The sequence below is a fragment of the Lepidochelys kempii genome, chromosome 4 (genome assembly GCF_965140265.1).
Source record: "Lepidochelys kempii isolate rLepKem1 chromosome 4, rLepKem1.hap2, whole genome shotgun sequence".
Classification (NCBI taxonomy): Eukaryota; Metazoa; Chordata; order Testudines; family Cheloniidae; genus Lepidochelys; species Lepidochelys kempii.
In genome coordinates, this window is record NC_133259.1 from 84,591,444 (window position 1) to 84,604,904 (window position 13,461).

The 13,461-nt window shown below is 41.1% G+C and overlaps 1 protein-coding gene across 8 annotated transcripts in view; it reads right to left on the minus strand.

The window, feature by feature from the left end:
- MICU3 (mitochondrial calcium uptake family member 3) overlaps positions 1–13,461 on the minus strand; it is a 149,307-nt gene that overhangs the window by 20,262 nt on the left and 115,584 nt on the right. For all 8 annotated transcript variants that reach the window (XM_073341941.1, XM_073341937.1, XM_073341940.1 and 5 more), the window contains 3 exons: positions 13,146–13,246; positions 10,493–10,664; positions 763–871 (listed from right to left, as the gene is read on the minus strand). In XM_073341941.1, coding sequence (XP_073198042.1) covers positions 763–871; positions 10,493–10,664; positions 13,146–13,246 — 382 coding nt within the window. The remainder of the gene's footprint in view (positions 1–762; positions 872–10,492; positions 10,665–13,145; positions 13,247–13,461) is intronic.

The following is a 13,461-nucleotide window of genomic DNA, read 5'->3' on the forward strand; positions in this document are numbered from 1 at the left end:
CTACTACAGAGAATTCTTTCCCAGGTGTCTATCTGGTGGGTCTTGCCAACATGCTCAGGGTCCAACTGATCGCCATATTTGGGGTCAAGAAGGAATTTCCCCCCAGGTCAGACTGGTAGAGACCCTGGGGTTTTTCTGCCTTCCTCTGAAGCATCGGGCACAGGTCACTTGCTGGTTTAAAGCAGAGTACATGGTGAATTCTCTGTAATTGGAAGTCTTTAAATCATGATTTGAGGATTTCAGTAAGTCAGACAGAGATTATGGATCTATTACAAGAGGTAGTTGGTGAAGTTATGTGGCCTATGATGTGCAGGAGATCAGAGCAGATGGTCACGATGGTCTCTTCTGGCCTTAGAGTCTATGAGTTGTATGTATAATATCTTCTAAAATTACAACAGATCTCTAGGCATATGAATAAAACATGAATTAGCAAAATAAGGAAATAATCAGTATTAATCAAATTCAGCTAAATATTTTTCAATTTTTGAAGGAAAAAGAATGATTAAATTAGTTTGCACTGATGGCATCTGTTTAAATGACAGTGTTCACCGAAAGTGGTGAAAAAGACAGCACTATCTTCTGATAAACAGCAGATGTATTTTTATTTTCAAATATCAAGTAAACTCTCAGTGATACAGTTATAGCCTATTTTCCTAGTAATATCCAGTTATGACGAAAAATTGTTAGGACAAGAGCAGGACTGCAAGTTGCACAAAAGATCTGTTTTTAATCACTTACTAACAAAAAAGTAATAATTCTCACCTTGTCCTATGGAACGATTTGCAAAATTATACATTTGCATTGCAATTGCAAAATCTTCTAGGTTGTTCAAAAACTGGAAAAATGATCTGAACTCATCAAATGTGATACCCTATTGAATAAAAGAACCATATTTGCATTAGTACTGTTAGAATAATCAATAGAAATGACAAGTGAATAAACACGTTAGAAGATTGCATATGGCTATTTCATTTAGGGACATATCCGACATCCACTACAATAAATGAGAATTTTGCAGCAGACATCAATGAGAGCAAGACTTGTCCCGACATGAGTTCCTACAGATATAACACTTTTGCATGTTTGTCACAACTACAGGAAGTTAATTTTCACTGAAAAAACATTAACTTACAGTTAGGTTGTTTCATTGATTAACATAACCCTTAAACTAAGAAAATTATTATGATAAAGTAACCATTAACGTACTTTGATATAAATATTGGAATATCTTCACAGTTTAATATATACATCATGAATATAGATATATAAACAGAATGCAGTATTATTGTAGTCATGTTGGATATTAACCCAGGATATTAGAGATACAAGGTGAATGAGGTAATATATTGGACCAACTTCTGTTTGTGACAGTGACAAGCGTTTGAGCTTACACAGAGCTCTTCTTCAGGTAAATAGTTACAGATACACTGAATGAGTTCATAAGTACATGTTGTGAGTCTGAGTTAAGTTCTTTCCTGTGAATTTTTACATATTCACATTTGTAGATACTTGAGCTTTCTTCAGCTGATGCTCACAAGCTTATACTGGAGGGGCTCCTTCTGCTTTGCAATACAAGTTCTGAGTGTTAGCCAGGATTTGAGCATTGATTAATCTGCTGGGTGTGCAGTTTTTAAATGAGCACCAATGATTTTTCTTTTTCTTTTTTACTGGCTCTTCTGCTCCCTCTCTAGTTTTGGCTCCAAATCTATAGCCCTGATCACTAACTTCAAACCCCAGGCCCACTCCACAAGAGATCTCAAGTACTTGTTGCGTGTATTGACTCCCCTGATCTCAGCTTTTATGGAAGATTAAATCAGAACCAGTACTCCAGCCTCATGCTCACTGACCTTTCAGATGCCTTCCCCACTGTTGATCATGCTCTTCTCCTTGAGGTCTTGTCCTCTCTTCACTTCCATGATTGTCCTCTCCTAGTTCTCCTCTACCTCTCTACTCACTCCTTCAGTGTGTCCTTTGGAGAATTTTCCTCATCTGCCCTCCAGCTTTCTCTAGGGGCTCCACAGGGTTCTGTCCTTGCTCCCCTTCTCTTCTCCCTCTATACCTTATCACTGGGTAATCTCAACTGCAAATACAAATTCTACTACCATCTCCATGCTGATGATTCACAGATGTACCTCTTTACTCCAGACCTGTGTGTGGCTGTGCAAACTAAAATCTTGGCCTGTTTCTCTAACATCTGTTCATGGATGTCTAGCTGTCAGTTCAAGCTCAATATGTCTAAAACAGATTTCTTAATCTTCCCTCCAAAACCCTCCCTGTTACTTCCTCTCTCAATCACTGTGGAAAAACCATTATCCTACCTGTCATTCAGGCCTGTAACTCTGTTTGACTCAGACCTCCCTCTAGGTCTTCAAATCCAGTCCATGTCTAAATCTTGCAAGTTCTTTCTGCATCACATCTCTACAATACAGCCTTTCCTATCCATCCACACAGCTAAAACTTATCCACACTTGCGTGATCGTGCATCTTGATTACTGCAACATCCTTTTCTCTAGCCTCAACAAACACAATCTTTTCCTACTCATTTCCATTCAGAATACTGAGACCATTTTCCTAGCCCATCACTTTGACTATGTTACCCCTCTCTTTGCATCCCTTCACTGGCTCAACCTTCTCTATTGCATCAAATGTAACTTTCTTGTCTTCACTTTCAAGGCCCTTATCCCCATACTATCCTATAAACTTTCATTTACTATTGAGGGGTCAGCTTCCACCTTCAGTCAGCCCATATATCAGCCTCCATCACACGTTTTAAATTTTCAAACAAGCACCTTCTTGCTTTATCCCATGCTGTTCCTTCCCATACACGTCTGCAAAGCTCTCTCATTATCTTCCTCTAAAATGCTCCTTAGCTGTGATGCCTACAAAACACTTGATGCCTGCTATGCCACTGCCTATCATGCTGAGCAATATTGTCACCCCGCTTTCCTTGTACAGGAACTCCTCACTTAAAGTCATCCTGGTTAATGTTGTTTCGTTGTTACATTGCTGACAATTAGGAATAGGCTCGTTTAAAGTTGTGCAATGCTCCCTTCTAATGTCATTTGGCAGCTGCCTGCTTTGTCCACTGCTTGCAGGAAGAGCAGCCCATTGCAGGTAGCTGGTGGGGGCTTGGAACCAGGGTGGACCGGCAGCCCCCCTATCAGCTCCCTGCTCCCCTAAGTTCCCTGTGCAGCAGCTGCTCCGCAGGCTATCAATTGCCGGCAGTTCAGCTGTCCCCCTCCCCCCACTGCCATGTGCTGCTCCTGCCCTCTGCCTTGGAGCTGCTCCTGGAAACTCCTGCTTGCTGTGTGGGGGGCAGGGGAAGATGAGGGGGGCTAATGTCAGGGTGTCGCCCTCCCCCCTGCTCCTGCACTCTGCTTACCCCATCTTCCATAGAGCAGGGGGGACACACTGAGGGAGGGAGCTGCTGCCTTAGGCAGCAGCTGGGTTGGGTCTCAGCTTGCTGATCTAATTAACAAGGCACAGTACTTCTGACCCCACTCTTCATACTTAAAGGGGAAATGTGCATCTCTATCTCTCAAACACACACAGGGTGTGTGTCTCTGTCTGTCCTCCCTCCTCCACCTCAACCAAGCTTCACAATCATCATCACTGTGTACCAGTATTAAATTGTTTAAAACTTGTGCTCTCTCTCTGTGTGTGTGTGTGTGTGTGTGTGTATAATATAGTTTTTTGTGTGGTGAAAAAAATTTCCCTGGAACCTAACCCCCTCATTTACATTAAGTCTTATGGAGAAATTGGATTCGCTTAACATCGTTTTGCTTAAAGTCACATTTTTCAGGAACATAACTACAACATTAAGTGAGGAGTTCCTGTACTCCCCTGTTTATCCATCTATGTCCATCTGTTTCTAGTCTTATACTTAAATTGTAAGCTCTGTGAGGCAAGGATCATCTTTTTGTTCTGTGTTTGTATAGTGCCTGGCACAATAGGGTCCTGGTCCATAACTATGGTTCCTAAATGCCATGGTAATACAAATAATAATAATTTGAGATGTCTTATAGGCAAGTCAAGGAGAGGAAAGGCCAGGGGAGCTGGGAAATGGTGTCAGTGGATGTTTTGTATATATTTCTTCTATTTGTATTTATAGAAAGATCAGGTTAACATGTCCTAGAAATACCTGAAAACAGTTTGACTTTATGAAAATCATCATATTTGCAACAATAGAGCTCACTCTGGCAGACCTTAGCAGGCCCACAAATAATAGAAAGTGCCTACCTACTTAGCTTAGCTTCTGGTGCAAGCCTTCATCTCTCTCTCACCCTCCTCTGGTTCCTTCTCTACAGATGGAGAGGTCATTTGAAACTGAAGGGGATGGAGTGTGAAACATCTCATTAGCATGCCACAATGACCCTTCCTAAGAATAATGTCTTGGCTTTTGCCTAGCCAGGGGGAGGGACAGCTCAGTGGTTTGAGCACTGGCCTGCTAACCCCAGGTTTGTGAGCTCAATCCTTGAGGGGGGCATTTAGGGATCTAGGCCAAAAATTGGGAATAGCTCCTGCTTTGAGCAAGGTGTTGGACTAGATGACCTCCTGAGGTCCCTTCCTATCCTGATATTCTATGATGTAAGTTATCATGTTGGATGGGTTCAGGACATCTACATATATGTGGGTGATTTTATCCACAGTGGGCAACAGTTTTACTTCCCCAGTTCTATTCATGTTTTAGATTTACCTGGGAAAGCAGTTTATATCATCCTCTGGCCTTTACCAGCCCATTCTTGCAACACATTAAGCCCAGACGGTCCCTTGCACATGAAAGCAATCCTAGTGAAACTGGCATTGGAATCAGGAAACTAGGTGCTATTCCTGGTTCTCTCTCAGACTTCCTGTGTACCTCCTGGACGAGTCACAAACTCGTAGTGTATTAGTTTTCAGCATGACTGTGGTCAGGCTAAATTTATTAAACATGCATACAGTACACTTTGTATTCAGATAGCCCCATCCATCCAGATTCTCAAAGGATAATATTAATGTTGATGGTGAGATAAGAGGTCAAATCTCACTCCCTGGCCCTCGTCAGGAATAAAGTAGCGAACCATTTAACAAACCAAAATCACAATGACAGGGTTGACAAAGGAGAAAGTGTTTTGACTTCTTTCCTAATTTTCTTACCCACAACAAATGAACAAACTCATCCACACATCAACCATGGCCAAAGCTCATAAAAAGACAAATCTGTACATCCCAAAACAATAGAGGATAAATTGCTGAGCTGAACCCTCTCTCCAACCACAGCTGTACATGACTGTTACACACGTTATGAGAACTGCTCAGAACTGCAATGATTTCTCTGACTCCTATAAATTTCCCAACTTGTGGCTGCAATGCTGCATTTTGCTTTTTTATTTTGGCTTCAGCAATAGTCCAACCATTCCGCTGAATGGCTCAGTCTCACGAGGCAATATCATCTGAAAGTCACTGAGGTTTAAACACCCAAAGAGATCAGCAGGAGAGTGGGTTTGTGTGTGTGTGTGGGGTGGGGGGGGAGTGAGAAAACCTGGATTTGTGCTGGAAATGGCCCAACTTGATTATCATACACATTGTAAGGAGAGTGATCACTTTAGATAAGCTATTAGCAGCAGGAGAGTGGGGTGGGAGGAGGTACTTTTTCATGCTTTGTGTGTATATAAAAAGATCTTCTACACTTTCCACAGTATGCATTCGATGAAGTGAGATGTAGCTCACGAAAGCTTATGCTCAAATAAATTGGTTAGTCTCTAAGGTGCCACAAGTACTCCTTTTCTTTTTGCGAATACAGACTAACATGGCTGTTACTCTGAAAAGAGATCACAGAGACTTTCAAATGGATTAAGCCCCAATAGTAAAATGCAATAAAATTACAATCTAGCTACTGTGCAACCTCACTGAGAATTATTTTTCAGGTCTTCTGCTATACTGAAGTTGGATTTTGTTTGGTTTTAAATGAAAGAAAAGATAACTGTATTTGTCAAGTCAAATCATGAATTAAAATATCACTGAACTTTGCATAACATGCTTCTGAGTTATTAGTAGCTAGAATTAATTATAAATATGTACAATTATGATAGATTTGATCTTCACTGCAACTAAAAATGCCCATGAGTGGACTGAAAACATTTGAAGTTTATGCTGATTTAGAAACTCTGGAATTTCTCATGAAGTTCTGGCTAAAATTGTGGAGCCTGGAACTGATTTGCTATAGCGAGCTCAAACTAGTGGAGGTGAATGACTAACCTGCCCTTCCCATATTGCTAAATGGGAGGGAGCCCTGTCTAAATGAGGATGTCCTGGTATGGAAAAGGTTAAGAGAACCATTGGTCTATGCACAGTACATTTTGCAGCTTCAACCTTCTGAGCTGCCATGAAAACTGTTGCCTTGTAGGAGTTGATATTCAGGGTAAAGTGGTTTATGTGATTTGACTGAAGAAGGCACTCACCATCATCCCAGTGTACTCCCCACAACCTTGAATGTAGAGGGATTTTATCTGGCCATTGGGAATAAAAGGAGTTGTGGCCAAAGAAGGGGGAAAGAGGGGAGGGGAGGAAAAGTATCACCTGAGTCAGAAGCAGACGAAAAGGACTCAGGTGACCCTCTGGACCATGCACATTTGAGGGTGGGAGGGTATTTATATTCTGTTCTCTCTTGGCAAAGCCCTCTTTCATGTCATAGCAGCAGCACCTACCCTCCCATCTATGGGATCAGAGTATACCAAGTATTATGGTCCACTGTGGACATTGCTCTAGTCACCTTTTTTGGAGCTGGGAAGGAATTTTCCCCTCACTGACAGACTGGCCAAGGTGGGGTGGATTTTCTCATCTTTCCCACAGCAGGTCAGGGCCCTGGCAGGGTAGGTAAGGAGGTATGGTTCAAGCTGTCACAACTTAACAGGTGACGGGTGCCCAGTGCAAGTACTCATTCTGTAGGAGGCCTGGTTCTCTGAAAACTCCATTTCCAAATCCAGTTTAAGGGAAGGCATCCACAAGGAAGCTGAGAAAGGGGGTCCTGCATGTGGCACAGATGGGAGACAACCCCTTTTTCCCAGTCCCTTAACCCACTTATGGAAGGGAAGGTCCCAGCAATGGGCTGGGACCAGGGAGGGCTAACAACAGATCTCCCCAAATGTAAGTGGAAATGATTAAGGAAGGAATGATGAGTTAATACAGTTGTGGTGTATTTAAACTGCATCTCTCACATCTTGTCATTCTCCCTGTGTGGCCAGGATCATGTAAAGTGCATGTACTCCACAATTTTTGCATTAATGCCGATAAAAATAAATAGTGTGATCTCTGCACAATACAACTTTCACTGAAATCAACTGCAGTTCCAGATGCTCAGTATCTCTCAAGAGCAGGCCCACAATATTTGCTACAACAGCTCACCTTAAAGCTGGAAGAGGGGAAGGAGAAAGAGAGAGAGACAAAGGAAAAAATTAAACTAAACTAAAAAAGGGAGGGGTCCTGGACATACAGAGTTGGATATCTTTTTCCGTTTCTAAAATAATTTTTTTGTAAAACTGACCATCTATAAAAGAGTAATAATCTAATTCTGAATATATTTTGACATGTGAAATGATCTAAATGGATTTCCCAGGTTCCTATTTAGTTTCCAGGTAAAAGTGAAGGCAAACATTTTCAATTCACTGGGCAGATTGTATTTTTAGCAAACAAAGTGGATTGTGACATGAATGTGGCACTTAAAAAGACGAACTTCCTTTAACTGCTGCTATTTGTAGTGTAATTAAAATGCCAGTCTAAATGACTCAGTATTTGGCACTAGTTAGCAAAAGTAGAACATCTTGTGAGCAGGCAGCATGCCAGCCAAATGTGTCAACATGAGTGCAGTCAGCCAAAAGATCATCACATTGTCTTATGGGCTTCTGCATATAGAAAGTCACAAAAAGACTAACCGTGTGAATATAGCAGCGTAACAGTCTGGAGCCATTTCTTTGAAAACTGAGTTCTTCGTTTTGCTTTACTGTTGGAGACTTTTATAATAATCAAACATTCTGTTTTTGCAATAGTGAAGACCTAATATTATAATGCTAAATAAGACATCAGTCATAAAGGTTAAAATTTTTTAAAGGACCTAATGACTTAGACTCCTAAGGCCCATTTTCGAAAGTCTGCAGAATATCTATGAGCCCTATTCTAAGGAGTTACTTTAGCTGCAGTCACGAGTGCATATTTTCAGAATCACTAGTATGTAACTGTAGAAAACTGAGATGTAGCCCAGCATATTGTTTTTAGAATTATGGGAATTATATGAAGGGACAGGGAAGACCTAGAACTAACATGTGAGTAAGTTCTCATTTGGATGATAGAGTTTACTAGCCAGAAAAGAAAACTTATCGGGGACATGTGGGCTGACAAGGTAGTTTCCCGGGCTCATGGTTCTGTTACAGAGCACAGCCAAGAGAAGGAAGGGAACCTACTGAGTTAAAGACTTTTCCCACCCAAAACTGACATTCGAGAAGTGAGATACTGAACTTCAAAGAGTATTTCTTATGTATAAATCAATACAAATACAGATCTTTTCTTTTAAACTAAACTATCACCTTATACAGTTAAATACATGTGTATCTCTATATCCATGATTGTGTGCCATTATTTTCCACTACCTTTGTGCTATATATATTATTGTGGCTATTAAAAATAAAATAAAGAATTTTAACAACAAACTTCTGTTTTTCCAAACAAGTCTTCACCCATATACATAAGGTTTGACTTCAACAACAAAATACATCTGGCTGCCACACAGCAGAAAAAACAATAACATACTGAAGCAAAATCCATTTCTATTGCATTGCAAGGGCTTTCAAATAGTGGCTCATATTTGGAACGGGGCCCACAAAGGACTAGTTTGTACCCCGAGAAAGGGGCAGTGAGTAGCTGCATTGCCCTGGAAGCAGACCAGAGAATAAACTGTTTCTTGGAAAGTAAGAATTTCTTCTCTGCTCCCCCTTGATCTAGAGAGTGAATTTCTTCACCCCTTTTTATCAAGCAGATTGCTCCTCCTGTGCCATGTACCAAGTCAGCTACTCTGGCTGGCAAGCGGGTGAGTGTGCAGAGCAAGGGCTCCTCAGGCTTTCCACCCGAGGGAATAAGAGTGAGAGTGGGAAGAGTAACAGGTGAGTAACCTTACTTCCTTGTACAGCTGAGTATGGGTTGTGACATCTCACCCAGAGCATTGCTGTGTCTCACATAAACTATAATAACATTCATTTTTGTGTGCTTACCTGTTATAAATATAACTTGTTTTACATTCAGCATTTTGTGTTAACTTTAATTTTTAAATGCCCTAGCTATTTTATGATATTTTAATGGTTTGTTTTTTCAGACTAACAAATTAAGGTAATTCCCAAAGCATACTTACTGCTTTTAGTTCCACAAGCGGAACTGTCAATACTATCAAAATGTATAGCCATTTTAAACAAAGTCAGACTGTTTGCAAGGACATATTAACCTGATCCTTCTATAAACACAAGTAGAAGAAATATATCCAAAACATCCCATGCTCTAAGGGGTACTTGTAACACAAGCTCTATTGATTTGCACTGATGCATTCAGCTACCATTAGATTTATCTATTGCTCAGATACACTACTGACAACACATTTGTTGCTAAATAATGAAGGATTAACTACCTAATGTTCTTTATTGTTCTTAGTTCACAAATTCTTTGAAAATATCTCTTCAGCCACTGATAAGAAACACTCACTCATCAATGGCTATCTACAAATGACCCACTATTAAGACTATTATAGAACTAGATAAAGAGTGTCAATATTGTTTTTGAAAAGGTCAGATGGTAGCAGAGAGAAAAAGTCAGAAAAAATGTGATTTTTCACTAAAGCTGAAAATCCTCAATATTAGGAAATTTCATTTCCTTACAGCACTAGCATATTGTTGTTTAAACTGAAGGTTTAATATAGTCTTAAGCCACTGTCTTTAAACACCTCAAAAAAAATTACTAGATAATTCCCCCGTCATGGTTCCTTGTTTTTTAACTCTACACATTTAACAAATTAAATACTGTGTCATTCAGTATGGATTTTGTAAAACAGAAGATGCAAAGTAGATCATCAAAGATACTTAAGGTGAAATCTTGGTGCCACTGAAGTCAATGACAAAACTCCCATTGACTTCAATGGAAGTAGGCCCTGGTCTACACTGGTGGGGTTGACCTAAGATATGCAACTTCAGCTACGCGAATAGCATAGCTGAAGTTGGTGTATCTTAGGTCGACTTACCTGGCTGTGAGGTCGGCGGTGCGTCAACCGCTTCCGCCTCTTGCAAGCTGGAGTTCCGGAGTCGACGGGGAGTGCGTTCGGGGATCGATTTATTGCATCTCGATGAGACGCGATAAATCATCCCCGATAGATCGATCACTACCCGCCGATCTGGTGGGTAGTGAAATCCTGCCCTAGGATTCATCCTTAGGATTTTGAGGTTTTATCTGCTGCGCATCACTGTAGTATCTGAGCACCTACCTTTTCTTCAGGGATCCTGCAACGTACATTTTCCAGGTAACTTGATGTATTTTCCACATTTGTATATCTCAAAAGAATATGAGCAAAGTCTTCCTCGCTGATGGTATTCATCCCATTAGAATAGGAAAGGAATTCTATTTCTAGAACTTCGGTTTGTAGGTTATCCATAAATCTAAAGCACAAATATAATACATATGGAACAAAAAGTACTTTGCACTTCTACAACTCCTTTCATCCAAAGATCTCAAAGCACTTCACAAACTCAGTAATTAAACCTAACAAAATCCCTTTTTAGGCAGATAAGGGATAACCATATAAAAAGTAAGCACTGGTAGTACTGGTGAAGAAGCAGAAGCCAAACTTTCCACTTGTTTGAATCTGGCAGAAACATATTTTTTTCTTAATTTGATCAATGGTGCAATTTTTTGTGGCACAACTATACTTAGTAATGTTCTTTTAAGTGCCACCATTAGAATCAGTTTTCACCTACACTCATAATAGGTAATACAGTAATTATGGTACCTGTTGCAACAATTTGGGGAATCTGTCTGTACAATTTATTAATTCCCTCTGAGACTGTGAACTCTGAGTATGTATCTTTACCAGACTACAGGCTCCATTCGGCATATGGAGTTCTTCACCACCTTCATTGTTGTCCTGCTACCTCCATGTTGGACTGAAATTCCAACAAGGTAGTGGTACAGGGCTGACAACTGAAGGCTGTTAAATCTGGATGGTCAGCCACTAAAATTTAATTGCTCCAGAGACAAAACTGGATCCCTACCAGGAGAAATAGTTTATCAGGGGAGAGGTCACCAAACAATGAAGTCACCCAGCAAGGGTCTTGGATCAACTGTGGAGGCTGATTCAGGAGTCACCTGACAGAAGGACTGGCAAGTTATAACAGGCGGGACATAATCTATTTGCTCTCTGTCTCTCTGGCCATTTTTCACCATCTTAAAGATGTGGTAAACTGCTGTAAGGAGCTGATGAGGCAGGAGGAATGGGGACCCTGCTTCTCTGAACACAGATGGTCCCCCAAGGAAAGGGTGAGCTAGAGTGAGAGGAAATGAGTGTAAGTTTTATTATTTCTTGTCTGATTAAATAAAGAACATTAATGTGTTAGAACGTGCGCAAAGTCTGCCTGTCTGTGTTATATGCTATACTTACTCCATGTTTCCAGAGAGAATTAAACTGTAACCCTGAAGGCTCACACCCTTGGTGGGATTCTGGAGCCCATGTGTGTCAGGCACAGGCGCTGACTTCTGTTTTTGCTGGTGGGTGCCTTCGGCCTTCTGGTTTCACTGTGCGCCATGTACATGCTCTTGCCACCTACTGGTGCCTTGTGGGTGCTGAGCACCCCTCTTCTTTTTTTTTTGGTGGGTGTTTGAGCCCTGCAGCCCATATGGAGTCAGTGCCTATGCCATGTGTTTAAGCTACTGGAGTATCTTGGGGGTCAGTACTGCACCTGGGGGCCTAGGCAGGTGGACTGAGGGTCTCTATTTCCATCAAACAGTAACAGACAGAGTCAATGTTCAGGAAATGTACCAGAGACACCAAGAGAAGCAACAGTCCTTCAGCCCGCTAAGACCCAGGGAAGCTTAAAATATCCAGGTATCCAGATGGTTGGATTCCCTCACAGCAATCTAGTTCCTGAGAGGTCATAAGGGGGCAGGCAACTGGATCTGTGAAAACCTGCATGGTATCTTTTGGCAATTTTTTACTTTTAAATGATAACCACTGTATGTCCCTAGCAGAAGAGATAGATGTGAAGACAAAATCTCTGACCCAAAGAGGTTACGATCTAAACAGAAAATGTAACAAGCAGGAAGAGGGGAAGGGGAAAAAAAACTTAAGGGCTGCATCTCCTGCAGCCCAGTACAGCCGAGTACATGAGTACACAGGAGTGGGCATTAATTCAGTATTGGGTAGGGGCAAGAATACCACCTGCTGCAGTGGTTCTCAAAGCCGGTCCGCCGCTTGCTCAGGGAAAGCCCCTGGCAGGCTGGACCGGTTTGTTTACCTGCCACGTCCGCAGGTTCGGCGATCGCGGCTCCCACTGGCCGCAGTTCAGCGCTCCAGGCCAATGGGGGCTGCGGGAAGTGGCACGGGCCAAGGGATGTGCTGGCTGCCCTTCCCGCAGCCCCCATTGGCCTGGAGTGGCGAATTGTGGCCAGTGGGAGCCGCGATTGGCCGAACCTGCGGCCGCAGCAGGTAAACAAACCGATCCGGCGCGCCAGAGGCTTTCCCTGAACAAGCGGCGGACTGGCTTTGAGAACCACTGACCTACTGGACCACAAACAGTACTTTCTATAGTGCAGCATTTCTTTGAGTCAACATACATAACTAATGACCTCCTCTAATTGATTAGCTTACAAAATCTGATGATAATAGAGGAATGTTTATTTGGCCTTTATTAAAACCAAACCAAAACAACCTAACAAATTTTGAATTCTGTGTATTGTCTTAAAACTTTCTTCATCCTTGTTTTAAACCTTTTTAGCAGAAAAGATAAAGTTAAAGAAATGTCTGATACAAAAAGATGCTTATAAAGAAAGAGTTACCTTCTTTAACTAGATATATTATGTATATATTATTTACTAACATATACGGAGGTCTTTGTTTATATAGAAAGTATAAAATCAAAGCTCACCTATAAAAATCATCAAAGTTTAGCTCAGCCTTTCCCTTCTTGCCAAAAAAATGCACAAGCAGTGTAGTATCAGATAGCAAACTTGAGATGTCATCTGCACGCTTAAAAACCATTAGAATAAGACAATTAGTTAAGGCTCTAATTGCTTTAAAAAAACTTTATCAAAGAAATCATTTTATAGTCAGGAGAAATACATTATGCAGCAAATACTTAAGATATGAATTCGTGCATCCTATGTTTGTAATGTTAGAAAGGTAATTATAGTATTCAAATCAGTGAAGTTATTTTAGTTATCACACACTTTCCATATGAAACA